The sequence below is a fragment of the Arachis duranensis genome, chromosome 5 (genome assembly GCF_000817695.3).
Source record: "Arachis duranensis cultivar V14167 chromosome 5, aradu.V14167.gnm2.J7QH, whole genome shotgun sequence".
Lineage (NCBI taxonomy): Eukaryota > Viridiplantae > Streptophyta > Magnoliopsida > Fabales > Fabaceae > Arachis > Arachis duranensis.
The window spans coordinates 67,925,151-67,952,980 of record NC_029776.3 but is presented as its reverse complement, the minus strand read 5'-3'; the positions used below and the strand labels follow the sequence as shown (position 1 = coordinate 67,952,980).

General features: G+C 34.9%; 1 protein-coding gene and 1 non-coding gene across 2 annotated transcripts; both read left to right on the top strand.

Annotated features, from left to right (window-relative positions):
* The first annotated feature begins 5,726 nt into the window (after window positions 1-5,726).
* LOC127747969 (small nucleolar RNA R71) lies at window positions 5,727-5,834 on the top strand. The gene has a single exon (XR_008009913.1). It is a non-coding gene; the product is annotated as a small nucleolar RNA R71 (small nucleolar RNA).
* A 4,720-nt stretch (window positions 5,835-10,554) lies between these two features.
* On the top strand, window positions 10,555-14,360 carry LOC107489562 (cytochrome b5). The gene is made up of 3 exons (XM_016110309.3): window positions 10,555-10,885; window positions 13,788-13,854; window positions 13,951-14,360. Exons 1-3 carry the CDS (start codon window positions 10,799-10,801, stop codon window positions 14,172-14,174), a joined length of 378 nt encoding a protein of 125 aa, XP_015965795.1. The 5' UTR covers window positions 10,555-10,798; the 3' UTR covers window positions 14,175-14,360.
* Window positions 14,361-27,830: the final 13,470 nt, after the last annotated feature.

Here is a 27,830-nt window from a genome sequence, read left to right as displayed (position 1 = left end):
GAATCCAAGAGATACACATTCAAGCTTGTTTTCATGTAGAATGGAAGTGGTTGTCAATCACGCGTTCATAAGTGAGAATGGTGATGAGTGTCACATAATCATCACATTCGTCATGTTCTTGTGTGCGAATGAATATCTTATAATAAGAATAAGCATGAATTGAATAGAAGAACAATAGTACTTTGCATTAATACTCGAGGAACAGCAGAGCTCCACACCTTAATCTATGGTGTGTAGAAACTCCACCATTGAAAATACATAAGTGATAATGATGTTCATTGGCTTCGGCCCCAGAGGGGGAACCGGAATAACCAAGACGTCTAATACAATAGTAAAAAGTTCTATTTATATTAAACTAGTTACTAGGATTACATAAATGAGTAAATGATGCAGAAATCCACTCCCGGGCCCACTTGGTGTGTGCCTGGGCTGAGCATTGAAGCTTTCACATGTAGAGGTCTTCCTTAGAGTTGAACGCCAGTTTGTAACTTGTTTCTGGCGTTTGACTCTGCTTTGCAACTTGTTTTTGGCGTTTAACGCCAGAATAGGGCAGAAAACTGGCGTTAAACGCCAGTTTGTGTCATCTAAACTTGGGAAAAGTATGGACTATTATATATTGCTGGAAAGCCCTGGATGTCTACTTTCCAACGCAGCTGACAGCGCGCCATTAAGACTCCTGTAGCTCCAAAAATCTCATTTTGAGTGTAGGGAGGTCAGAATCCAACAACATCTACAATCCTTTGTCAGCCTCTGAATCAGATTTTTGCTCAGGTCCCTCAATTTCAGCCAGAAAATATCTGAAATTATAGAAAAATACACAAACTCATAGTAAAGTCCAGAAATGTGAATTTTTCTTAAAAACTAATAAAAATATACTAAAAACTAACTAAATCATACTAAAAACTATGTAAAAACAATGCCAAAAAGCGTATAAGTTATCCGCTCATCACAACACCAAACTTAAATTGTTGCTTGTCCTCAAGCAACTAAAAACAAAATAGGATAAAAAGAAGATAATATACAATAAATCTTACAATATCAATGAAACTTAGTCCCAATTAGACGAGCGGGGCTGGTAGCTTTTTGCCTCTGAACAGTTTTGGCATCTCACTTTATCCTTTGAAATTCAGAATGATTGGCATCTATAGAAACTAAGAATTTCAGATAGTGTTATTGACTCTCCTAGTTTAGTATGTTGATTCTTGAACACAGCTACTTTATGAGTCTTGGCCGTGGTCCTAAGCACTTTGTTTTCCAGTATTACCACCAGATATATAAATGCCACAGACACATAACTGGGTGAACATTTTCAGATTGTGACTTAGCTTTGCTAAAGTCCCCAATTAGAGGTGTCCAAAGTTCTTAAGCACACTCTTTTTGCTTTGGATCATGACGTTAACCACTCAGTCTCAAGCTTTTCACTTGGACCTTCATGACACAAGCACATGGTTAGGGACAGCTCGATTTAGCCGCTTAGGCCTGGATTTTATTTCCTTGGGCCCTCCTATCCATTAATGCTCAAAGCCTCGGATCCTTTTTACCCTTGCCTTTTGGTTTTAAGGGCTATTGGCTTTTTTTGCTTGCTTTTTCTTTTCCTTTTTTTTTTTGCCAATTTTTTTCACTGCTTTTTCTTGCTTCAAGAATCGATTTCATGATTTTTCAGATTATCAATAACATTTCTCTTTGTTCATCATTCTTTCAAGAGCCAACAATTTTTAACATTCATAAACTTCACTATCAAAAATATGCACTGTTCAAGCATTCATTCAGAAAACAACAAGTATTGCCACCACATCAAAATAATTAAACTAATTTCAAGATAAAATTTGAAATCCAAGTACTTCTTGTTCTTTTGTATTTAAGCACATTTTTCATTTAAGAGAGGTGAAGGATTCATGGAGTTATTCATAGCATTAAGACATAGACACTAGACACTAATGATCATGTAATGAAGACACAAACATAGACAAACATGAAGCTCAAAAATCGAAAACAGAAAATAAATAGACAAGGAGATTAAGGAATGAGTCCACCTTAGTGAGGGTGGTGTCTTCCTTTTGAATAACCAATGGAGCGCCTAAGCTCCTCTTTGTCTCTTTCTTGCCTTTATTGCTCCTCCCTCAGAGCTCTTTGATCTTCTCTAATCTCATGGAGAATGATGGAGTGCTCTTGGTGCTCCACCCTTAGTTGGTCCATGTTGTAACTCAAGCCTTCCAAGGAGGTGTTGAGTTGCTCCCAATAGTTGTGTGGAGGAAATTGCATCCCTTGAGGAATCTCAGGGATTTCTTGATGAGGATCCTCCTCATGCTCTTGTTGAGGTCCAGGAATGAGCTCTCTTATTTGCTCCATCCTTTTCTTAGTGATAGACTTGTCATCTTCAATGAGGATGTCTTCTTCTATGTCAATCCCAGCTAAATTATATAAGTGACAAATGAGATGAGGAAAGGCTAACCTTGCCAAAGTGGATGACTTGTCAGCCACCTTGTAAAGTTCTAGAGGCATGATCTCATGAACTTCCACTTCCTCCCCAATCATGATACTATGGATCATGATGGCCCGATCCATAGTCACTTCAGATCGGTTGCTAGTAGGAATGATGGAGCGTTGGATGAACTCCAACAATCCTCTAGCCACATGCTTAAGGTCCGGTCTTCTCAATTGAACCGGATTGCCTCTTGAGTCTCTTTTTCATTGAGATCCTTTCACACATATGTCCACGAAGACTTGGTCCAACCTTTGATCAAAGTTAACCCTTCTAGTGTAGGGGCGTGCGTTTTCTTGCATAATTGGCAAGTGGAACGCCAACCTTACATTTTCCAGACTGAAATCTAGGTATTTCCCCCGAACCATTGTAAGCCAATTCTTTGGATTCGAGTTCATACTTTGATCATGATTCCTAGTGATCCATGCATTGGCATAGAACTCTTGAACAATTAAGATTCTGACTTGTTGAATGGGGTTGGTAAGAACTTCCCAACCTCTTTTTTGGATCTCATGTTGGATCTCTGGATACTCATTTTTCTTGAGCATGAAAGGGACCTCAGGGATCACCTTCTTCTTGGCCACAACTTCATAGAAGTGGTCTTGATGGATCTTTGAGATGAATCTCTCCATCTCCCATGACTCGGAGGTGGAAGCTTTTGCCTTCCCTTTCCTCTTTCTAGAGGTTTCTTCGGCCTTAGGTGCCATAAATGGTTATGAAAAAACAAAAAGCAACACTTTTACCACACCAAACTTAAAAGGTTTGCTCGTCCTCGAGCAAACGAAGAAAGAAAGAAGGGGAAGAAGAAGAGAATAGAGGAGATGGAGGGTAAGAGGTGGTTCGGCCAAGAGGGGCAAAAGGTGTTTATGTTGTGTGAATATGAAGGAGTAGTGAGGGGTTTATATAGGGGTTAGGGGAGGGTTGGGTTTCGGTCATTAGGGTTGGGTTTGGGAGGGAAAATATTTTGAATTTGAAAGTGAGGTATGTGGGGTTTTTTGGGGGAAGAGATATGGAGGTGATTAGTGAAGAGGTGATGGGGAAGAGTGAATGAGTTGATTGGTGAGGGGTATTTGGGGAAGAGTGTTGTGGGAGGGTAGGTGGGGATTCTGTGGGGTCAACAGATCCTGAGAAGTCAAGGAAGTATCATCCTTACTCCTATTAGGCGTACAAAACGCCCTTGCTGTGCAATCCTGGCGTTTAATGCCAGACTGCTGCTTGTTTCTGGTGTTAAACGCCAACTTTTATTCCTTTCCTAGCGTTAAACGCTAGGATGCATCCTATTTCTGGCGTTTAACGCCAAATTGTTGCTTATTTCTGGCGTTTAACGCCAGTCTGGTGCTTGTTTCTGGCTTTTAACGCCCGAAATGGTACTAGACTGGGCGTTAAACGCCCATTTTGCTACCTTTACTGGCGTTTAAACGCCAGTAAGTTCCTCCTCCAGGGTGTGCTATTTTTAATGCTATTTTTTATTTTTCTTTGATTTTTTTGCAGTTGTTTTTGTGACTCCACATGATCATCAACCTAAAAAAGAAAATAACATAGATAAATAAAAATTGGGTTACCTCCCAACAAGCGCTTCTTTAATGTCAATAGCTTGACAGTGAGCTCTCATTAAGCTTTACAGATGTTCAGAGCATTGTTGGAACCTCCCAACACCAAACTTAGAGTTTGACTGTGGGGGCTTTGGTTGACTCTGTATTGAGAGAAGCTCTTCATGCTTCCTCTCCATGGTTGCAGAGGGAGATCCTTGAGTTTTAAACACAAGGTAGTCCTCATTCAATTGAAGGATTAACTCTCCTCTGTCCACATTAATCACAGGCTTTGCTATGGCTAGGAAGGGTCTTCCATGGATGATGGATTCATCCTCATCCTTCCCAGTGTCTAGGATTATGAAATCAGTAGGGATGTAAAGGCTTTTGACCTTTACTAGCATGTCCTCTACCTGTCCATAAGCCTTTTTCATGGATTTGTCTGCCATCTCTAATGAGAATTTGGCAGCCTGTACCTCAAAGATTCCCAATTTCTCCATTACAGAGAGTGGCATTAAATTTATGCCTGACCCTTGGTCACACAGATACTTCTCAAAGGTCATAGTACCTATGGTACAGGGAATTAAGAATTTACCAGGATCCTATTTCTTTTGAGGTAAAATGTGCTGAACCCATGTATTCAGTTCATTAATGAGCAATGGAGGCTCATCCTCCCAAGTCTCATTACCAAATAGCTTGGCATTCAGCTTCATGATTGCTCCTAAATACTGGGCAACTTGCCCTTCAACAATGTCTTCATCTTCTTCAGAAGATGAATAGTCATCAGAACTCATGAATGGTAAAAGGGGGTTCAATGGAATCTCTATGATCTCTAGGTGAGCCTCAGATTCCTTAGGTTCCTCAATTGGGAACTCCTTTTTGTCTAGAGGACGTCTCATGAGGTCTTCCTCACTGGGATTTACATCCTCCTCCTCCTTTGTGCATTCGGCCACACCAAGTAAGGTTATGGCCTTGCACTCTCTTTTTGGGTTCTCTTCTGTATTGCGTGGGTGAGTACTAGGAGGAGTTTCAGTGACTCTTTTACTCAGCTGGCCCACTTGTGCCTCCAAATTCCGAATGGAGGACCTTATTTCATTCATGAAACTTAGAGTGGCCTTAGATAGATCAAAGACTATGTTTGCTAAGCTAGAGGGACTCTGCTCAGAATTCTCTGTCTGTTGTTGAGAGGATGATGTAAAAGGCTTGCTATTGCTAAACCTATTTCTTCCACCATTATTAAAGCCTTGTTGGGGCTTTTGTTGATCCTTCCATGAGAAATTTGGATGATTTCTCCATGAGGGATTATAGGTGTTTCCATAGGCTTCACCCATGTAATTCACCTCTGCCATAGCAGGGTTCTCAGGATCATAAGCTTCTTCTTCAGAAGATGCCTCTTTAGTACTGTTGGATGTATTTTGCAATCCATTCAGACTCTGAGAAATCATATTGACTTGCTGAGTCAACATTTTGTTCTGAGCCAATATGGCATTCAGAGCATCAATTTCAAGAACTCTCTTCCTCTGAGGTGTCCCATTATTCACAGGATTCCTTTCAGAAGTGTACATGAACTAGTTATTTGCAACCATGTCAATGAGTTCCTGAGCTTCTGGAGGCATTTTCTTTAGGTGAATAGATCCACCTGCAGAATAGTCCAATGACATCTTATATAATTTAGACAGACCATCATAGAATATATCCAGGATGGTCCATTCTGAAAGCATATCAGAAGGACACTTTTTGGTCAGTTGTTTGTATCTTTCCCAAGCTTCATAGAGGGATTCACCTTCTTTCTGTCTGAAGGTTTGAACATCCACTCTAAGCTTGCTCAGCTTTTGAGGAAAAAAAAACTTTGCTAAGAAAGCCGTGACCGGCTTATCCCAAGAGTTCAGGCTATCTTTAGGTTGAGAGTCCAACCATACTCTAGCTCTGTCTCTTACAGCAAAAGGGAAAAACATAAGCCTGTAGACCTCGAAATCAACCCCATTGGTCTTAACAGTATCACAGATCTGCAAGAATTCAGTTAAGAACTGAAAAGGATCTTCTGATGGAAGTCTATGAAACTTGCAATTCTGTTGCATCAGAGAAACTAATTAAGGCTTTAGCTCAAAATTGTTTGCTCCAATGGCAGGGATTGAGATGCTTCTTCCATGTAAGTTGGAATTTGGTGCAGTAAAGTCACCAAGCATCTTCCTTGCATTGTTGTTGGGTTTGGCCATGTCTCCTTCTTTTTTGAGATTCTCTGTAAGGAATTCTCTGGATTGTTGTGCTTTAACTTCTCTTAGCTTCTTCTTTAGAGTCCTTTCAGGTTCAGGATCTGCTTCAACAAGAATGTCCTTGTCCTTGCTCCTACTCATATGAAAAAAAAGAGAACAGAAAAGGAAGAGGAATCCTCCATGTCACAGTATAGAGATTCCTTTATGTGAGTAGAAGAAGACAAGAATAAAAGAAGGAGAAGAGAAAAATTCGAACACAGAGGAAAAGAGGGGGTTCGAATTTTAACATGAAGAGAAGAGTTAGTAAATGAATAATAAATAGAAAAAGATGGGAGAGAGAGAGAGGGAATTCGAATATTAACTAAAAGAGAAGAAAAATATTTTTGTTTTTATTTTAATTATTATTTAAAATTCAAAAATTAAGAGAAGAAATAAAATTAAAATTAAAATTTGAAACAATTAGTTAATTAGAAGAATTTTAAAAAAGAGGAAGGTGATTTTCGAAAATTAGAAAGAGAAAAGTGGTTAGGTGGTTTTGAAAAAGATAAGAAATAGTAAGACAAACAAAAAAGTCAATTAGTTAGTTGAAAAAGATTTGAAAATCAATTTTGAAAAGATAGGAAGTTAGAAAAGATTTTGAAATTAATTTTGAAAAAGATATGATTTGAAAAAGATATGTTTGAAAAGATATGATTGAAAAGATATGATTGAAATTTATTTTTGAAAAAGATTTGATTTTTAAAATTAAAATTAATTACTTGACTAACAAGAAACTAAAAGATATGATTCTAGAATTTGAAGATTGAACCTTTCTTAACAAGAAAGTAACAAACTTCAAATTTTTGAATCAATCACATTAATTGTTAGCAAAGTTTTCGAAAATTTGAAATGAAATTGAGAAAAAGATTTTGAAAAATAATTTTTAAAATTTTCGTAAATATTAAGAAAAAAATGAAAAGGATTTGGTTTTTGAAAAAAGATTTGAAAAGATAAGATTTTTAAAAAAGAAATCTTGACTTGACTAACAAGAAACAACTTATTTTAAAATTTTTTTGACTAAGTCAACCCAAAGATTTCGAAAATTATGAGTAAAATAAGGAAAAGATATTTTTTTATTTTTTTGAATTTTTAATGAGGAGAGAGAAAAACACAAATATGACCCAAAACATGAAAATTTTGGATCAAAATCAATGATGCATGCAAGAACACTATGAATGTCAAGATGAACACCAAGAACACTTTGAAGATCATGATGAACATCAAGAACTTATTTTTGAAAAATTTTCAAGAAAAGAAAAACATACAAGACACCAAACTTAGAACTTTTTAATGTTTAGACTCTAAGAATTCAAAAATGCATATAAAAAACAACAAAAGACACAAAACAAGAAAATATGAAGATCAAACAAGAAGACTTATCTAGAACAACTTGAAGACCATGAAAAATACAACGCATGAATTTTTTGAAAAATGCATAAATTTTAAAAATATGCAATTAACACCAAACTTAAAACTTGACTCTAGACTCAAACAAGAAACACAAAATTATTTTTGATTTTATGATTTTATAAATTTTTTTGTATTTTTCGAAAATTATTTTTGGAAAAACAAAAATACAGAAAAAAATTTTGAAAAAATTTTGAAAACTTTTTTGAAAAGAAAATTACCTAATCTGAGCAACAAGATGAACCGTCAGTTGTCCAAACTCGAACAATCCCTGGCAACGGAGCCAAATAGAATTTATACACTCTCTAAGCTAAATTCTAAGCTATTTATAGACTCTCTTCCATTGATCTTCAAGCCTTGAATTGGGCTTTTGGCCTTGATGGAATCGGGTCGAAGATGGCTCCAATTGATTGCTCTTGATCTTGAGAAGAGATCTGTGTGAGAATTGGATGCTGGTGCTTCAAGTTTGAGTTAACATTTGAGTGTCAACATTGACTCAAACGCCATGTAAAATAAACCAGCAAAACCAGAAAGCTTGCTGTCATTGGCGTTTGATTCAACGTTGGAGGGCCAACGTCAATTTATCCACGCGTGTGCGTGCTATGCGCGTCCGCACAAAATGGGCAGAAAAGCTTATCCACGCGTGCGCATGCTTTACGCTGTCGCGTGCTTTGATATTTTTCCAATCCACGCATTCGCGTCACTGACGCGTTCGCGTCAATGCAAAACTTTCGAATCTAAATTCTGGGCTGAGCATCGCGGACATTGGAAGCTACGTTTGAGTTAACGTTGGACATTTTTTGACGCGTGTGCGTGATCCACGCGTTCGCGTGGATGGTCATCTTTGCCATTCTACGCATGTGCGTGACGCACGCTTGTGCACGGAAATCAATTTTTGCTTTTTTTTCACGCGTACGCGTCACTCAAAATTTCCTTAGCTCCAGAATTGAATTCTTCATCACCACGTTGGGGTTAACGTTGGACCCCCAACGCCATCCCAAACGTGAGCTTCAGCAACTTTATGCTCTGTTTCTCTTCTCCAAGTCTCTTTTCTTCAACCTTCCTCCCTGCCTTTCTTCACCTGTTATCAACCAACAAATGTATCAAAGCTATGCTAAAATCATGAGACTTCTTATTATCTCATCATACAAATAATCATAGCATAAAACCTCATGAAATTGCATCAAATTACTCATGGTTGAATGAATATAGGCATACATATATAACTCAAGAAAGTGCATAAAACCTAATGAAACAAGTGAAAAATGCTTGAAAAGCTAGCATAAGATGACTTGTCATCAATAATAAATATAAAATATATTAGACGTCATTAGTACAAAAATAAAAAAGTATATTACGACAAACATAATCTTTTATTTTTAAATAATAAATATAAAACATAGGAATACAAAAAATAGAAATTTTTTTTATTTATAAGATCAATTATCATCTAATAAAATTTTTATAATATTAAAAAATTAAATTAAAATAATATTTTGTAATTTATTTAAAATATCATATATAATATATATAAAAATGTTGACTTTTTTTATTTTTTTAAGAAAAAATTTTGAATAAAAAAGGAAAAAAAGAGAAAAAAGGAATACGCATATCTTTTACGAAAAAAAAAGAGAAAAAGAAAAATTATTTAGAAATTGCGTTTAATTTATTGCGGTGTTGTGTCATATGATTTCTTTATTTATTTTCCAATGTGCTGTTTTCATAAATGATAGGCATATTTCTTATTTTTTCTTTTTTTATTCAAACCATTTTTTATTAAAAAATTGATAAAATAAAAATGTCAACACTTCCATGGATTATATTTAATATTTTAAATAAATTACATTTTTATAAATATTTTTGTAAAAATTTGTATTATACAATAGTGATATTAATAAATAAAAAAATATTTGTATTTTTTATATTTATATATTTTATATTTATTCATTAAAAATAAAAGATTATAATTATTATTTAAAGTATTATATATTAAAAAATATTTATTTATTTACATACCGGTAATATTTAATGTATTTTATATTTGAATAAACAGCCCAATTCATTACAAGTGTGTATAAGTATAATTTTTTTTTTGGTCTTTTACGGTATTTTTCAATCTGGCAGGTCAAGGACTAAACCGTCGCGGTACTGAACTCTATTTAAGGATTTGCTGTTGGTCAATGCGTTGTTGCATGTACAAGACGAGATTCAAACCCCTAACACTTAAGCGGACTAGTAAATTAACAACTAGACCAACTCAACTTGATTATAGAAGCATGATTCTATTCTGATGTCTACGGCTATGATGTGTTGAGTTTAGGCCAATCGATCCCGAAAATTTCCAAACAAAACCCTACATGGTCAATCCAAAAACGAAATCAAATTTTATTGGTGTAAATTGTAAAAAAAAAAGAAATTAAATTAAAATTTTTAACGCAGCATTCTCATCCAAACATGAATAAAAAATTAAATCAAATTAAATTAAATTCAATTCATATTTCATAAGTTTTAAAGAGGTTAATTTTTTTTATATTGATTAAATATATGTGTAATATATTGTTATTGAAAGATTAACTGTTTTTTTATATGATATTTTATTCAAATCGGACGGTCCGATTTGTTTAAAAAAAATTAACTACAAATCAAATGGTTCAATCTAGTTAAAAAAAAATAAATTACAAATCAAAATATCCAATTTATATTTGATATTTTTTATTTTTTAAAATAAAAATGGAATGATCCGATTTTAACATTAAAATTTTTTTTATTTTTAAAATTATAAATGAGACCGTCTTATTTATAATTATTTATTTAAAAAATAAAACAAATCGAAGACATCCATTTATAGCTCGTATAGCAATACTCCTCTTCTCACATCATCCTAAATCATCCTAAGATATACCTCTCTCTCACGCAAAAAAGAAAAAGCGTTTCAAAGAGACACAACTGGAACCAAGTCAAGTCAGAAAGGGGTGGCTGGCTGGCTGGGGTTCTGCGGTTCTGAACAAGCAAGCAGCACAAACATAACTAGTTAGTTTCTTCCACCACCAATCCCCTCTTCTCTCTCTCTCTCTCTCTCTCTCTCTCAATAGTCCAAAAACCAAGAAAAAGAAGGAAAGATTAGAAAGATGCCAACGATATCAAACTTCTACAGCATGAAAGATGCATCCAAGCACAGCACCAAAGACGATTGCTGGATCGTTGTGAATGGAAAGGTACCTACACACTTTCACTTTTACTATGCTTTTTAATTTCAGCATCTGAGTGCCTGTCACCCTTCATAATCTGCATAGATAACTCTCCAATAGCTTCAAGTGTTTAATTTTCAAATATCTATGCTTTTATATATTGATGTGAAATAATGGATGATGCTTTGGATTTGGATAGATAAATGTTTAGGGTTTGTTAGAATATATTTGTGGTATTGTAGATTAATATAGTCGATAGCTATATCCGTTATTGATTTCATATTGGTTCAGTTTGATATTATGTTTTGCTGTTGTGATTACACTTCATTCTTAACCTATAAATAGACATTCTTCGTAGTACATTGCTATAACATATTGTCTGAATATAAAGTTTATCATGTTCTAATTGGGACACAAGGTTGAATGTGGGGGTTTGTTTTTCCAATCCGATTTATATAATATATGTATGTACAGATAAATTGTTATTTACTGTTATTTCTATGTAGATTTCGTAATCTTTGAGCTATGTAGTTTGTATTTTATTCCTGCATCTATTAATGACGGTTAGGGACTTTTGTCAAATTGAGTTAGCATATTAAAACCATTTCAGTGTCATTTTACTTTTATCACCCTTTTTTATCCCAATATTCATATCATTTGATTTCCCTTTATGGAATTATTTAGCTGATGTAAGTTTTCATATATACTAAGCAATGAATGACATTCATGGTTTTTACTCTGCTTGTTCTTGTAGATGGCATTGCTTCCTTTCATTTTACATATCCATTAATTGACGAGAAAGTGACAAGTTTATTAAGAACCAAAATGATTGTGTATTCTGATAGAGGTTTATATAAGTATTAGAGCATTTTTATGTTGGGATTCATTGTAAGGACCTTGATATGCTTGGCCATTGTTGAAACAGAAAATTTTATGACTAACTATTGCCAACTACTTCTCTCAAAAAGCCTTTGCTCAGTTTATTTTAGTTTCACTTGACATCTTGGTTACTACTATCATCGATGTTATATATTTTGATGTTTCTAAGTGCAGTTACCATATTTTCATTTCTAAAACAGAAAAAAAAAATTGTCACTGCAAATTTCCATGGTTTCAGCTGTGCAGAAGTTGATGAATCTGAAACAGAAGCCCATTTGTTGAGTTGTGTAAAATCCGGTACCAAAAATAGCTAAGAGTAAGAGATGAATGGAACAGTGCAAAACCTTGAATTGAGCAGAACCTATGTTGTTTAGCTCCCTTCCTTGTGTGCTATATGCTGAGAATTAAGATAAAAAGTGTTTAGGTATTCAGATTTCAGATGTTTGACAGGTCTGATCTCTCCTGATTCTAATTGTTTTCCAACTCTAAGGAATTGCACCTTTGGCACCCTCCCACATAACCTAATACCTTCCAACCTTCTTTCTCACGGAATCAGAGAATCACGCATCCCCCACTAACATTTTTCAGTTGGAAAGTTAGTTATGCCCTAATTTCCCTAGTAGCATTCATTATAGTCATGTCATCCACTCATTCCCTCAGATTCTCATCAGAAGGGGTGCTAAGAAATTCTTGTATACACATATATACTTAGAAATTACATGAGGTGCACTATTGAACAACTGTTATTTTACTATTAAAGTCTCTTTCCGTATCACTCGTGTTATTGTTCCTGTCTTCTTTGACCAAAGGCACTGTAATGATAACATCAAAGTCTTCTATCAAATCATTAATATATGATAAAAGTTTAGTAGTACTTCAATCCACCAAGGTTATCAAACTCAAGAGTCAAGAGTTGACTTAAACTTGTGGAACTTAGGTATGCTTAAATTGTAACTCAATTCATAAACTCGATTTGGGTGCCTAAACTGGTAGAAATTCGTAAACATTTCTTAACCTTGCAAGCCACCATTGTTATGGTTTTTATCTGTTACTTTGTGTCCAATCCTTCTTGCTCATTTGGTGTAGTGTGATTTTAGCTGTTTAGAGTTTTAATGTTTCATAATGTGTAATTGGTCCTATTAGTATTTCTTTTGAGAAGGAATTGGCTTGCTGCTAGATAGATTACTTCTACTTGTAGCTGTTGACATAAATCATGTTGGTTATGTTTCTTGGTCTTCATTTCATTTGGTTGCTGCTTGAATTTTAGAATATTTGGATTCTTCGGTTTGTTACATTCTCTTTCAGCACAAACTGTTTACCAAGCCAATTCAGTACCCTTGGGTTAATTTTTTTTCATTTTATAGATTTGTTTTGTGAGGTTTTTGGAGTCTCCATAACTCAAATTTGACATTATTTGTGCTTGTTGCCTACGAATTCTCTGATCATACAAAAATAATATCAGCTGTTCTTGTATTGCAATCATGAAGGTCCTTATTTTTTCACGTGTGTAAATTTGGAACATATTAAATTCAACTTGATGCTGCATGTATTGTTAGAATTTCTATTAACTTTTTAGTGTTATGAATTTTATTAGGCTGGGATCTTGCTATGTAGAATTAGGTTAGTCAGTTACTGTTTTTCTATTGTGTTCTTCAGTATTATCTCTATCATAAGATCAGTTAACATGCTAGATTTCATATCCTTTTTTTTCTCTCTTTCCAATTCGTCTTTCTTCTGTAATTTCAAGAAAGAAAAAATTACTCTCAGTTACCAAATACCAATGGCTAGGTAGTCCAAGTAATTCTGCACTTGCTCCTCTTAAGATCTTGGGTTCCAGTTTGTAAATGGAAAGAACCAGTATGGTGAGAACTGAAACCCTCGCACTTGTTTAGCTGAAACCTAAAACCAGATCAGTGAAGAGTAAAATAGGTTCTGGATAGTGGTGTTTTAGATCAAATATGAATTTATTGCTGTTAGGGTTTCTTGCATCTGCATCTCTTGCCCTCCTTTGCTCATCTTATAGTTACATATTTCTCATTCCTTATCGCAGGTATATGATGTAACACAATATTTGGATGATCATCCTGGTGGAGATGATGTAATCCTTGCCGCAACTGGTATTCACTTATGCTTCTGATACATTTTTAAACTATTGAATTCAAACACAATCCAGAAATGCTAATAGATTATACGGTATCTTAACCTTGGTGAAGGGAGAGATGCAACAGATGATTTTGAAGATGCCGGACACAGCAAAAGCGCGAGAGAACAAATGGAGGAGTACTTCATTGGTGAGCTTGACACATCGGCGCCAATTTTCACTGAGAAAAGTTACCATGTGAAGCTCATGCAGTTGGCAAAGCAATGTTGGGCTGTTCCTGTAACTGCTGTTGGTATCTCGGTAGTAGTTGGATTCGTATACTTGCGTAAGAAGTAAGAATCACAGGACTAAAAATCAATTCTCATTGTTGCTACTGAAAAGGAATTAGGGCAACAAATTATTTCATTGCTTGAAGGATAAGAACTATAAGAATACTGCCACATTTCAAAATAATAATTTACATTTGATTATATGAATGACTGAAGAATTGATTAAAGAATGGATTATCAAACATGTTTTTTTTTTTGTAGTTATTGCAATTGATCTGTTGAAGATTATTTTTTCTTAGGAAAAGGCAAAGTCCTCTTAAGTTGTGTTAGTTCTGTTATTTGTGTGCTTTTATGATCTGATGTTCATAACAATTGCCATCTCAATTTAACGTGTGCATTTGCCATCAGGAACGTAAAATTGTTATCCGGCTTTTAGTTTTTGATCAACTATGTTTCTATCTGTGTCTTTACCCTCTGAATTTTAAAATAAACAACAACAACGAAGCCTTGTCCCACTAGGTGGGGTCGGCTACATGAATCAAACGACGCCATTGAGCTTTTGTCATATATCATGTCTACAGAGAGACTGTTTACATGTAGATTTCGTTTGACCACCTCATGGATAGTTTTCTTAGTTCTTCCTCTGCCTTTCACCTCTAGTCCATCTTCTATCTCATCCACTCTCTCAACTGAGTGTTCTGTCGGTCTTCTTTTCTCATATCCAAACCACTTGAGATGCGATTCTACTATCTTTTTCACAATGGGTGCTAATCCAATTCTCTCCCGTATATCTTCGTTCCTTATTTTATCCAATTGCGTATGACCACTTATCCAGCTCAACATCTTCATATCTCTGTCACATTTAGCTTATGTTTGTGTTCCTTTGGCCGCCCAACACTCCGTACCATATAGCATAACCGGTCTTATAGCAGTGCGATAGTAATTATCTTTAAGTTTTAAATGCACTTTTTTGTCACATATAAAACCAGATGTACTTCGCCATTTTGACCAACCTGCTTGGATCCTATGATTTACATTATGTTCAATCTCTTCATTATCCTGTATGATGCACCCAAGATACTTAAAATTTTTAACTTTTCGTAGAATATTTTTTCCAATCTTCACCTCTATATTAGGGTTTTCCCTTCTCAAACTAAACTTACATTCCATATATTCTGTCTACGGCCTATGCGCAGACCATACACTTCTAGAGCTTCTCTCTATAAGTCCAACTTTTTATTTAGGTCTTCCCTTGACTCTCCTATAAGGATGATATCATTGCCAAAAAGCATGCACCATGACACAAGCTCTTGGATGTGCTCTGTGAGTACTTCCTAGACTAATGTGAAAAGGTACGGACTTAAATATGATTCTTGGTGTAATCCTATACCAATAGAAAATTCATCTGTTACATCACCTTGAGTCTTTACACTAGTTGTGACTCCATCATACATGTCTTTAATTGTACGAATATATGCGATCCTTACTCTCTTTTTTTCTAAAACCTTCCATAAGACCTCCCTTGGCACCCTATCGTACGCTTTTTCCATAAGACCTCCTTTTGCACCAACCCATTTTGTTTCTTGTAGACACATAATGTTAATCTTCCTCCTTGTCATAGTGTCCACCAATTCCATGGATTTTCCCGTTAGAGTGCTTATGTTCCATGTCCCAAATCTCAACTTTCTGTCGCTCCGACCTTTACTTTTTATTTTGTGAACTAACTTATTTACCCTCGTCCGTTCACGAAAACGCGGGAACCCTTCCTCATTTAACACTACATTCGAGCACCGATGCAGCGGCTCTTATTCATTTGACACTGTACTCGAGCCATACAGCGCGTTGCTTCCGGGGAACGACCTAACTTTAGCTCAATAACGTCTTTAATTCATGTCATCAAGATTCGATTAAGTCTTTTTGTTGGTTGTCGAACACCTAGTACAACTCTCTTCCTTTATCCGGACTTGGGACCGGCTATGTACCGCAAGTGTAATATAGGCGGAGTTCCTCTGATTTTTAAAACATATATAAATAAACTTCTTGAACATTCTTAAATGTGAATTGTAGTAAAAAAAAGAAATGTATTTTAGTACTCCATGAATTTGGATTTATATGAAATATCGTCTTTCAAACTTTTTTAATATTCAATTTTCATATTGTAAATTTTGGTTTTTGTTAATAATTGATGAAAATAATTACAGATATGTTGGCATGAACATTTGAAAAAGTTCATGGGAAGGTCTAATATATAGTATCATAAAGATCAGGGGAGTTAAGGACATTAACCCTCTATTTTTATTGTTATAATTCATGCAAATAATTAGAGTTAAGTCAAGGAGTAAAGCACTAAAGCTAGTTTTTTCTTGGGAGGCAGGGTTTATTTTTAATATGGGTGATAAGAAATTAAAAGGGATAACAAAAAGAATGACACAAAAAGACAACAGAAATTTAAACAGATAGATAAGAATATTTTTTTACTAGACTTCTAAAAAACTTATTTTTAGTAATTTAGGTCATCGAAAGGATTTTTTTCTACTAGACCTTTAAAATATCTGTCATTGACAACCTAGATTAGAGGGACAAAAATTGAAAGAGATTAATGCACAAAATTACCTTAGTGTTGGATCCTTCAATCTTTTTCATGCAACAAGCGAAGCAAATCACTTATCTCACTTAATCACACAATAAAAATGTGCATAAAGCAACTAAAAGTTTTATTCATTAAAGTTGTGTAAATTGTCTCACAAAATGTGTTTAAATAGACCTCCTAACAAACTAACTAAAATATAAGATAACTAATTTAAATCAGATTTGATCTTATTAGATTAGATCAGATTTGATTTAAATTTAAAATCTTAAAGATAGGATAACTAATTTAAATCAAATTTGATCTTATTAGATTATATCAGATTTGATTTAAATTTAAAATTTCTAAAGATACTAGTAAGCGAATTAGAACTAAATCAAATCTTCTAAAAAACCTTAACAATAAAGCAAACTAAAATATAGGCCTTAATAATTTCGAAAATTAATATTAAATTTGTGTCTTCTATTGAACTTGAAAAATATCGTTGGGCCTCTTGCTCTCCTGACATAGCCCAATGGGCCTTATGATTTGTCGTAATCTCGGCAATACTGTTTTTGAGACAAACTCTTGGTCTCCTTGATGTCCAAGACGAGCATGGTATATTTCTTCTACTATTCAGATCTTTGAACGTGACAAGATTACCTTTCTGCCCCTTTGCTCTAACATGACAAAAATACCGTCCTGACCACGTATCATCCTCTATCTCTCTCTTCAAAAAGATTCATCCTCGAATCTGCATATATATCAAAAGGAGAAAAATTAGAGATAGTAATTACAATTGGACTATCATACCTACCAAGAAAATTATTCTTGATCAAATTGTCCTTGATAATCCTCAACACTTGGAATGGACCATCTTCTCTATTAACAAGTGTTATTTTTCTCGGAATGAGAAGCTTTTCTTCCCTCCAAGGAATCCAAACCCAATAACTGGATTCAAATACCATAATTTGATAGCTCTTTTCTACCTATTGAATTGTGACTATATCCCTCATGTGTGAAAGTTTAATATTTTCAATCATACCTTCACCATCTAATGGAACACTATTACTCAAAGGCAAAAATAAGAATTTTAAAATAGGCAAAGACTGAACAACTTTCAGAGGTTCACAAGGATAACAATCAACAGAGTTATAAATATTAGAGTTCTGAGGACGCTCCATGTCTCGCACAAATTTATCCAAAACAGGCTTAACATGCAAGATATGCTCATCCAAACAGCTATCATAAAGTAGCACAGAAACAAACTCTTTGCGAAACAATTTAGTAATGTATGTGGAATCTTTAATATTTTGGCTTGCAATTAGAAATATTATCATATTAAATCTATCCATTGAAAAATTAATAATATGCGTACGTTTTCTAACCCTAGACAACCTAGGTATAAAATCCATAGAAATATAAATCTATGTATGAGTAGGAATAAGTAAAGGAATGCACAACATATTCAAGAAAACTTGAGGATTAACTTTCTTACATGCAATAAAATGAGAATAAATTCCATTAATACTTCTACGTCTATGAGGCCAACAAAAATATATAAATAACATATCTAAGATTCTTTTTGTTCCACTATGGTACTTTAAATCAATATTCTCACAAGCAACAGATATAGAACAAAAATCAAATTTAGTTGCATAAAAATTCTTTTTATAATCAAATACTAAGATTTTTGGAGTAAGAGTTGTGAGTAAATCATACCTTATGGACAAGTCATTAGCTATTATGTTCTCATTACCTTATTCAAAGTTTAGAATTAGTTGTCTTTCTTCCTCTCCATCCATATTAATGCCTCCATAATTGATTAGTGAATCTGCAAAACCTTAAAAAGTTGACATAAAAATACTAGGAATTTCATGGTTAGATATGAGAAATTAAAAACTCTGTGCAATTGAATTATACTAATGCAGTCATGTCTAAGCTAGAACTTTCTAGATCTCTCTCACAAGCCACTATTCTCATGTTTTTTCTCAAAACTCTCGCTTTCAATTAAATATTGATTCTTTTCACTCAAACACTCACTCTCTTTCTCTATTTTTTCTCTCTTAATTTTTAAATTGCTCACATCCCAAGAACCCCGCATGAGAAATTCTGCACTTTTGGATCCTCCAAATTCACATCACCCTCTACAGCATACTCAAAAAATTCTTCCATTGTTGGCATGGAGAAGAATTAAAGATTGGCCTAGAAGAACTCCTCTTCCTATGTCGATCTATAATATTCTTCTTGATCTACTCTACCTCCATGCCCCAATTGACCAAATTCTCTATTGTTACGAAATGGTAAAGTTTGACTTGATCAACAATGTCTTTATTTAGTCCAAGAAAAAAATATCTCATAAGAACATCAGGACACTTTACAATATTAACCTTGGTCATCAAATATATCAACTCCTTGTGGTACTCATTTTTATAGATTTGGAATCTTGTTTCAACTTACAAGCCTTTTTAAGAAACTCATTGTGGTATGGTGATGGCACAAACTGATTGCTCCTGATTTTCTTCATCTTCTCCCTAGATTGAATTGGTGATTTTTCATTCCGTCTTCTATTTTTGTCTAGCTCAGCCCACCAGACAAGGGCATAATCTGAGAATTTTATAGCTGATACTTTTAACTTTTTCACCTCAGAGTAGTTGTGACACTGAAATATGAGCTCCACCTTCTGTTTCCATTCTTGGTAAGCCTTATGGTCACTTCTTCCTTGAAATTTTGGGATGCGCATTTTGGTAGAATTTGGGTAAAGCCTCCTCCACAGACTCCACAGAATGATCATGAACAGATTATCGGGACTACACTCTTCTATTGGGGGATAAAGAATTATTTATTGAAGCCATGTCATCAAGATGCTGTTCAATCGTTTCTGGTACGCCAGTGATTGTGTTGAAGCAAAACGTTAGTTTTGGATCTTGGCTCTCTTTGTTGTCATCCATCACAAATTGGGTAGGTTTTGGTTCCACTGAAGAACCTGTGAACGAAAAGACCTGACAGCACTCTTCTCATGTGTATTACTCAGATTGGGACACTCGTGTTTGCTCTCAATATGTGGCTTTTACTATCTTTTGAGCTCACCACCCTTGTCTTTCTTCACTCTTGGATTTGTTTAAAAGTTGCACTTCAGAAAATAAGGAATTGAGACACCAAATTAGGATAATCTGAATGATAGAGATGCTCAATTTGACAAGAAGACAACCAAAGTATGTGATGAAGGAAAGAAAACAATAAGTGATACTAAGATGACAGAAACAAGAAAAATTTAAATCTTAATTGGGACCCAAAGTAATTCTGAAAAAGCTAAAGACAACGGTAAAAAATATATGATTGAATTTTTTTGGTAGAATGAAGAAACTTGGAAACAAATATTGATAACTGTATAGTGGGTTTTTTTTGCGACTCTTTTTTTTTTTTGCAGATGCTGACTTTAAGATATAATAATTAGAAAAACAAAAAATTAAATAGAAATTTTCGATTTTTTTGGACTTTGAAGTAAATTTGCGAAAATTGAAGAGAAAAACAAATAGACAAAACAAGAACCCTAGAGTGTGTAGATAAATAAGAATTCACATATGATCTGTAACTGATTTCAGATGATAAAAAAATAAGACTTAAGGATAATGGGATACAAAAAGATGACACAAAAAGACACATCGGAAACATAAAAGATAGATAAGAATTTTTTTTACTAGACCTCTAAGACACATGTTCTTAGCAACCTAGGTCACCGGAAGGGATTCTCTACTAGACCTTCAAAGAAATTGTCATTGACAACCTAGATTAGAGAGTTGAAGTTGAAGAAACCACCACGCAGAGAAGATAAGAAATTAAAACGGATAACAAGAAGAATAACATAAAAAGACAGCGAAAACATAAAGGGATAGATAAGAGGATTTTTCTACCAGACCTTTAAGAAACATGTTCTTAGCAACTATGGTTACTATAAGGATTTTTTCTACTAGAACCTCAAAGAACCTATCCTTGACAACCTAGATCAGAGGGACGAAAATTGAAAAAGACTAACCCATAAAATTACCTTAATGTTGGATCCTTCAATCTTTTTCATGCAACAAGCGAAACAAATTACTCACTTCACTTAATCCCACAATAAAAACGTGCATAAAACAACTCGAAATTTTATTCATTAAAAATTGTGTAAATTATCCCACCAAATGTGTTTAAATAGGTCCGTAACAAACTAGCTAAAAGATAATATAAGATAATATAAGACAACTTAATTTAAATCTTCTAAAGATGAGATAACTAATTTAAATCAGATTTTATCTTGTTAGATTATATCAGATTTGATTTAAATTTTAAAATCCTAAAGATATGATAACTAATTTAAATTAGATTTGATCTTATTGGATTAGATCAGATTTGATTTAAATTTAAAATTCCTAAAATACTATTAAGCAAATCAGAACTACATCAAATCTTCAAACAAACCTTAACAACAAAGCGAACTAAAATATAGATGTAATAATTTCGAAAATTAATATTAAACTTGTGTTTTCTACTAGACTTGAAAAATACTGTTGGACTTCTTATTGTCTTCGCTTAGCCCAATGGGCCTTATAAGTTGTTGCCATTTCAGCACCACTGTTTTCGAGACGAACTCTTAGTCTTATTGATGTCCAAGACCGACACAGTACAATTCTTCTAGTATTTATATTTTTGAACATCAAAAGATTACCATTCTACCCCTTGTCTCTAAAATGACAAAAATGCCCTCCCAAAAATGTATCATCCTCTTCCTTTTCAAAAAGATTTGTCCTCGAATCTGCATATATATCAAAAGGAGAAAAATTAGAGATAGTAAACACAATTGGACTACCATGGCTACCAAGAAAATTATTCTTGTTGCAATTGCCCTTGATAAGCCCCAATACTTGGAATGGACCATCTTCTCTAGCAACTAGTGTTGTTTTTTTCTGAATGAGAATCTCTTCTTCCCTCCAAGAAATCCAACCCCAATCTCTGGGTTCAAATACCATAATTTGATGACTCTTTTCTACCTACTGAATTATGGATACATCTCTCATGTGTGCAAGTTTAGTCTTTTCAACTTTACTTTTACCTTCTAAAGTAACATCATTTCTCAAGGACAAAAATAATAATTCTAAAATGGTTAAAGACTTAAAAACCTTTAGAGATTCATAAGAATAACACCAAATAAAATTATAAATATCAAAATTATGAGGACGCTCCATGTCTCGCACAGAATTATTCAAAATAGGCTTATCGTGCAAGATATGCTCATCCAAACAGCTAGCATAAATCAGCACATAAACAAATTCTTTGGAAAATAACTGACGTAGCAGAAAATCAACAATTAAGAGTTTATAAAGAAAACAGCGTTGCAAGTATAGATCTTAACCAATGAAGATACCGTGTATCAATTTAGAAAAGAGTTGTCACAAATTTTAGAAATAAAATACTGGGAGTATGAATCCCAAGTCGTCTCCCGAACGAGTTGTAGAGAGAGTGCTATTTACTGATTAGAGGTTTTCCAAGAAATATTTTTTGAGTTTGAGAAAGAGAGAAATAAATGATTGAGAATTTATGTGATTCAAATAAAAGTCTTGACCGGGAGATGGTTAATTGGAAGTTCTATACTTGTTGAATTTTCCCAAGTGTAATAATAAAAGGGGTTGTCATTCTACTTAGTTATCCCTTGTATAATAAGGGAAGTTAAGTAACTCTCCAACTAATCCTATCGCTTGCGTCCTAATCCTTTCCTAAGAAAGGATTAGAGTCGGAGACATGAGAGTTAGCCAACAACTCCCAATTAGGATTAACACTTGAGTATCCCAACTCAAGATTCTCCTCTTAATCAACTCCCAATCAAGTTAGGAAACTATTCCATGAATATGAACATAACTTTCACAGGATTAAGAGAGAAATAAAAGTGAGACATAATAAATAATAACTAAAAATTAATTAAAAGTAAAAATGGTTCTTTGTATTAATAAATTCTAAAAATAATCCAATTGTAACTCTGAATAAGGATTAAGGATATAAAAGAGTAAGGGACAAAGAAAACAAACTAGAGTAGCAACTTCACGGAGGTAGTCTCTTCTCAATATCCAAAGCAAAAGCGTAAAACTCTCAAAACTATGAATGTGAAGAAAACCTAGAGGAAGGAGTAGTAATTCTCTCTAAGATTTCAAAACTAAAGCTAAAATTATGCAGAATGAGAATGTCCCTTGAGTTTCTGCTATTTCCTGGCTCTAGTCTGTGTTTCTGAGCCGAAACTGGGTCTAAAACTGGCCCGAAATTGCCCCCAGCAATTTTCTGCAACTACTGTATATCGCGCATGTCACGCGTACGCGCAAGACACGGTGCGCATCGTTTGTGAAAACTCTTTGTCATGCGTACGCGTCAGTCACGCGTACGCGTCGCTTGTCCTGTGCGCTAATCACGCACGCGCGTCAAGTGTGCGTGCGCGTCACTATTGAATGCTCCAAATCACGCGCACGCGTCAGCCATGCGTGCGCGTCACGTCTCACTGGTCAACTTCATTGTTTCTTTGTGTTTCTTTCATTTTTGCAAGCTTCCTTTCCGTTCTCCAAGCCATTCTTGCCCTATAAGGCATGAAACACTGAACACACAGATCACGACATCGAATGGTATAGAGAGGGATTATAATCTAACAATTTAAAGGCTTAGCAAGCAGGTTTTCAATCATAGTATTAGATCAGGAAGGTAAATGTATAACATGCTAATTACATGGATAAATGTGGGAAGAATATGATAAAAACTACTCAATTGAGCACAAGATAAACCGTAAAATAGCGGTTTATCAACTTTCCCACACTTACACATTAGCATGTCCTCATGCTATGCTCAAGGAAACTAAAAAGAATGAATAGGGACAATAGGACTCATGCAATGCAATGTAATCTATACATATGAATGTAACTATATGATAAAATGTCCATGCCTACTTAGTTAAGAAAATAAACAAGTCTTCCAAGACAAACAGAAATCAAATTCCACTAATCAAAATCACACAATAAGAATAAGTAAACTTGTGAGAAGATAGCTCATGAAAGCCGGGAACATAGAGTCAAGATTGAACCCTCACTAGGAGCGTGTATGCACTCTAGTCACTCAGCTGTATAGGGTAATCCACTCTAGTCTCCTCTATTCATGCTTTCTAAAATTTTTTCTTCATTTAACCAATCAACAAATATTTAATGCACACATGCAAACATCATGAGGTCTTTCTTAAGGTTGTAATGGGGCTTAGGTAAGGGTGAGGACACATATATGACTATGTGAGCTGAAAATTGAATCCTTAATTATCTTAAGTTCTCACTTAACACACACACACACACACACACATTCCCTATGCTTATAAAATCATGCCTAAATGCCTATAATCTCACTTTGTATGTTGCACCCACTTATGTACTTAAATATTCTTTTATTCCACATCAAATGCATTGATCTTTTTATTAACTTATCATTAGGGTGCTTCTTTTCCCCTAAAATTAAACTGAGGCATACATATATTTTTTTATTTTTTTATTTTTTATTTTTTAAAAGCATTATAGCATCAATGCATTTGGTTTTCATAATTTCACATGAGTGGCATTCAAGCTTTTAATATTTATCAATTAGCATACATTCTTATTAGTCCAAGTTTCCATAGTTTTTCCCACACTTGATTGAGACCAAAGATTCAATCGGCATAATTACTTGTTTTTCCGCTTAAGGCTAGTGATGTGGTAATATAAAGAACAAAAGGGAATTAAAATGCTTAAAGGGGAGAACAAAGGTAATTAGAATGGTAGGCTATTTGTGATAGTGAGCTAATTAACAATTGATGGCCTCAATCATACATATGCATGAATACATTAAATAATGGACATATAGAATGGAGCAAACTATAGATTGCAATCATAGAGGAGAGAAAACACACAAGAATAAAAATAACGGTTAAATAATGTAACCATGCAATTAGGCTCAAAATCTCATTGGGTTGTGTGTTCTAGCTCTAACCATGTTCCAAATTACAGTCTTCAGATAAGTTTAACATAGGATTTTGATTTGAATTAGTGAAAAATTTTCAAAAATAGGGTCTTTGAAAAGAACTTATTATTTTTCAACCAAGCAGAACATGCATGCAACTAATTATTACTATGCAATCTATTCTATCTAACAGAAGAAGAGAAACTATTGGTGTTAAGAAAGAAAGATTACCTCCAAAAATTAGGTACTGACCGACCTCCCCACACTTAAAGCTTGGCACCGTCCTCGGTCTCATCAGTCAGGAACAAAGGGGGGCTGGTAACAGCATCTCCATAGTCGGGTGCGTCTGGGCTCCCGGTGCTGGTAGTTGAAGTGGAGTCTGGAGAGTCTAGTTCTTCTGTGGGTGGGTGGTTGCAAACAATCAGTTCCTTCAGGTATGTGAATTGGCACTTGTTACGGCGCTCGATGCGATCCAACCTCTATAGTATCTGAAGGAGCAGCTGATTTTTTGAAGATGCTTGTGATGTGGAAGAAGAAGGGATATCTCTGGCCGGGTCTTTAGTTTGGCTAGTAGTGCCTGCTGTGGGTCTGATGTATTTCCCACTCGGAACATATTGATCATCCCGAGGAAGCATGGCCTTGGTGTCTCCAGCTCTATAGGAGACTCCGGCTGCTGAGACCAAATCTGAAACCAAGGCGAGAAAAGGTAAGTTGCCCACAATCTGTACGTGTCCCATGGCTTGCCGTATGTGTCTTGGCAAGTTGAGAGGCTGGTCTGTAAGAATGCACCAGATGAGTACGGCCATGTCCGCAATGAAGGAGGACTCGTGAGTGCTCGGAAAGACATAGTGGGACATAATCTGCCCACACTCGAGCCTCCAAGGTAAGTGCTAAAGCTAGTATGCTCTTAGGACGGGATCGATGGTAACCATAGATCCATGAGCTGCCAGGTAGTGCTATAGTTCTGAGAACGTCGTCCCAGTCAAATTGGTGCTTGAGAGATGCTTCTTGAAATGCGTCCAATCCTTCTGGAGTAGGGGAAAGATCTAAAGCTTGCTGAATGGCCCCTTCAGATATGGGGATCTGCTTCTGATGGACATAGATAGACTGCAGGGTTGGCATGTGAAAATTGGAGTAGAATTCAACTACCCATGAGAGATTGACCTGCCGTGGCTGTTTCTGTAAGAAACCCCATTGTCTTCTGTCAATGCAGGGCTCTACCAAGTCAACAATGTTGGTAGGGAGGATGAGAAGGTGCTCGTTGTTGTAGTTTCTCACCGCCAGAATGGGGAATATCTGCTCACAGTAGCAGTTAGTGAACCGTGCAGTGTCCCTTGCTGGAAAGCCTTTTTTAGATTCATTGACCTTGATGATCCTCTTGACTCACTTTGTTGATGGTTTGACAACTGTTGAAGATGGTTCCATAGCTAGCGCTCTTTTAGTTCCTCTCTTTGCTGGTGGTTTGGGGGAAGCTTTCTCTTTACCTTTCTTGGTGGCCATCCTGAAAGGGAAAAAGAAAGGTACATGTAAGTCCAAGGGTTAGAGCAAGGAAGAGGACCGTACAAGTGATGATCTTGCCAAGGTAAAGAAGGATGTCGTTAACACATGGTCGCGACTTCATGTAATTAGGACATCAATGGAAAAGAAGACAAGAAAGAGAAAGAATGGAGGCTTTATGTCAAAGGATAGATGACTCCCTGTGAGATGTGAAAAAGAAAGAAGAATTATGGTAGAGGAATGAGAATAAGAGTTCGAATAAAGGGGGTAAAGAATTCAAAATTTAAAAAGTGAAAAGAGAAGTTAGAATTAAAATATTTTTGTTTTTATTTTATTTATTAATTGAATAGGAAATTAAAAGCTAATTAACTAAAAAGATTTGAAAATTGAAAGATGATTTTTGAAAATAGAAGAGAGAGAAAGAGGTAAGAAGTTTTCGAAAATAGAAGAGAGAGGAATTAGTTAGGAAGTTTTGAAAAAGACTAAAGAGAAAACAATAACTAATTAAGGAAGATTTAAAAATAAGATAAGATAGAAGATTTGAAAAAAAAATTTGATTTTAAAAAGTTTTGAAATTTAAACTTTGAAAAGATAAGATAAAATTTGAAAAGATTTAAAAAAATTTGATTTTGAATTTTGAAATTGAAACAAGATAAGCTAAAGATTTGAAAATAAGTTTGAAAAGATAAGATATAGTGAAGATTTGAAAAATATTTTTGAATTTTGAAAAAAATTGATTTTGAAATTTAAAATGGGGCCTGCTACACATACAAGCAAAAAAAGGCCTACAAGCGTTATAAGTTGGCCCAACCCAATAACACTACACACGCACTCACTCCCTTTGAATGGAGCGTCAATGCCACGTGCGTCACTCAACCGTTACGCTTCGCAAAAAGCGCTCGTTATGGCGCACTCTTCCACTTCTCTTTCGAAGAAAACACAAACCTTCAAACTTCGAGCAATATTCCAAACTGAAGAGATAGAACTCGTCGCCAAGATTACCATAAACCATCAACAAAAAATAGAACTCTCCATCAACAATTTCCAGAGAAAACGAAGAAATATTACTCAAGATACGTTACTATTTTACTCATCTTGTAGATTTTCCACATTTTGAAATTAAAGAACTAGGTTTTACTGTTCTTCTACGTTCTTCTAGGTTTTACTGTTGATGAGCGGATAATTTATACGCTTTTTGGCATTGTTTTTAGGTAGTTTTTAGTGAGTTCAAGCTACTTTTAGGGATGTTTTCATTAGTTTTTATGTTAAATTCACATTTCTGGACTTTACTATGAGTTTGTGTGTTTTTCTGTGATTTCAGGTAAATTCTGGCTGAAATTGAGGGACTTGAGCAAAACTCTGAAAAAGGCTGACAAAAGGACTGCTGATGCTGTTGGAATCTGACCTCCCTGCACTCGAAATGGATTTTCTAGAGCTACAGAACTCCAAATGGCGCGCTCTCAACGGCGTTGGAAAGTAGACATCCAGAGCTTTCCAGCAATATATAATAGTCTATACTTTATTCGGAAATTGACGACGTAACTTGGCGTTGAACGCCAAGTTCATGCTGCTGTCTGGAGTTAAACGCCAGAAAAACGTCATGATCCAGAGTTGAACGCCCAAAACACGTCATAACTTGGAGTTCAACTCCAAGAAAAGCCTCAGCTC

Bases quoted from the DNA above. Each gene is read 5' to 3' on its own strand.
- LOC107489562 (XM_016110309.3), top strand. From the start codon at position 10,799: ATGCCAACGATATCAAACTTCTACAGCATGAAAGATGCATCCAAGCAC. The intron at 10,886-13,787 runs GTACCTACACAC...TCCTTATCGCAG, and splicing joins GGATCGTTGTGAATGGAAAG to GTATATGATGTAACACAATA. The intron at 13,855-13,950 runs GTATTCACTTAT...ACCTTGGTGAAG, and splicing joins TGTAATCCTTGCCGCAACTG to GGAGAGATGCAACAGATGAT.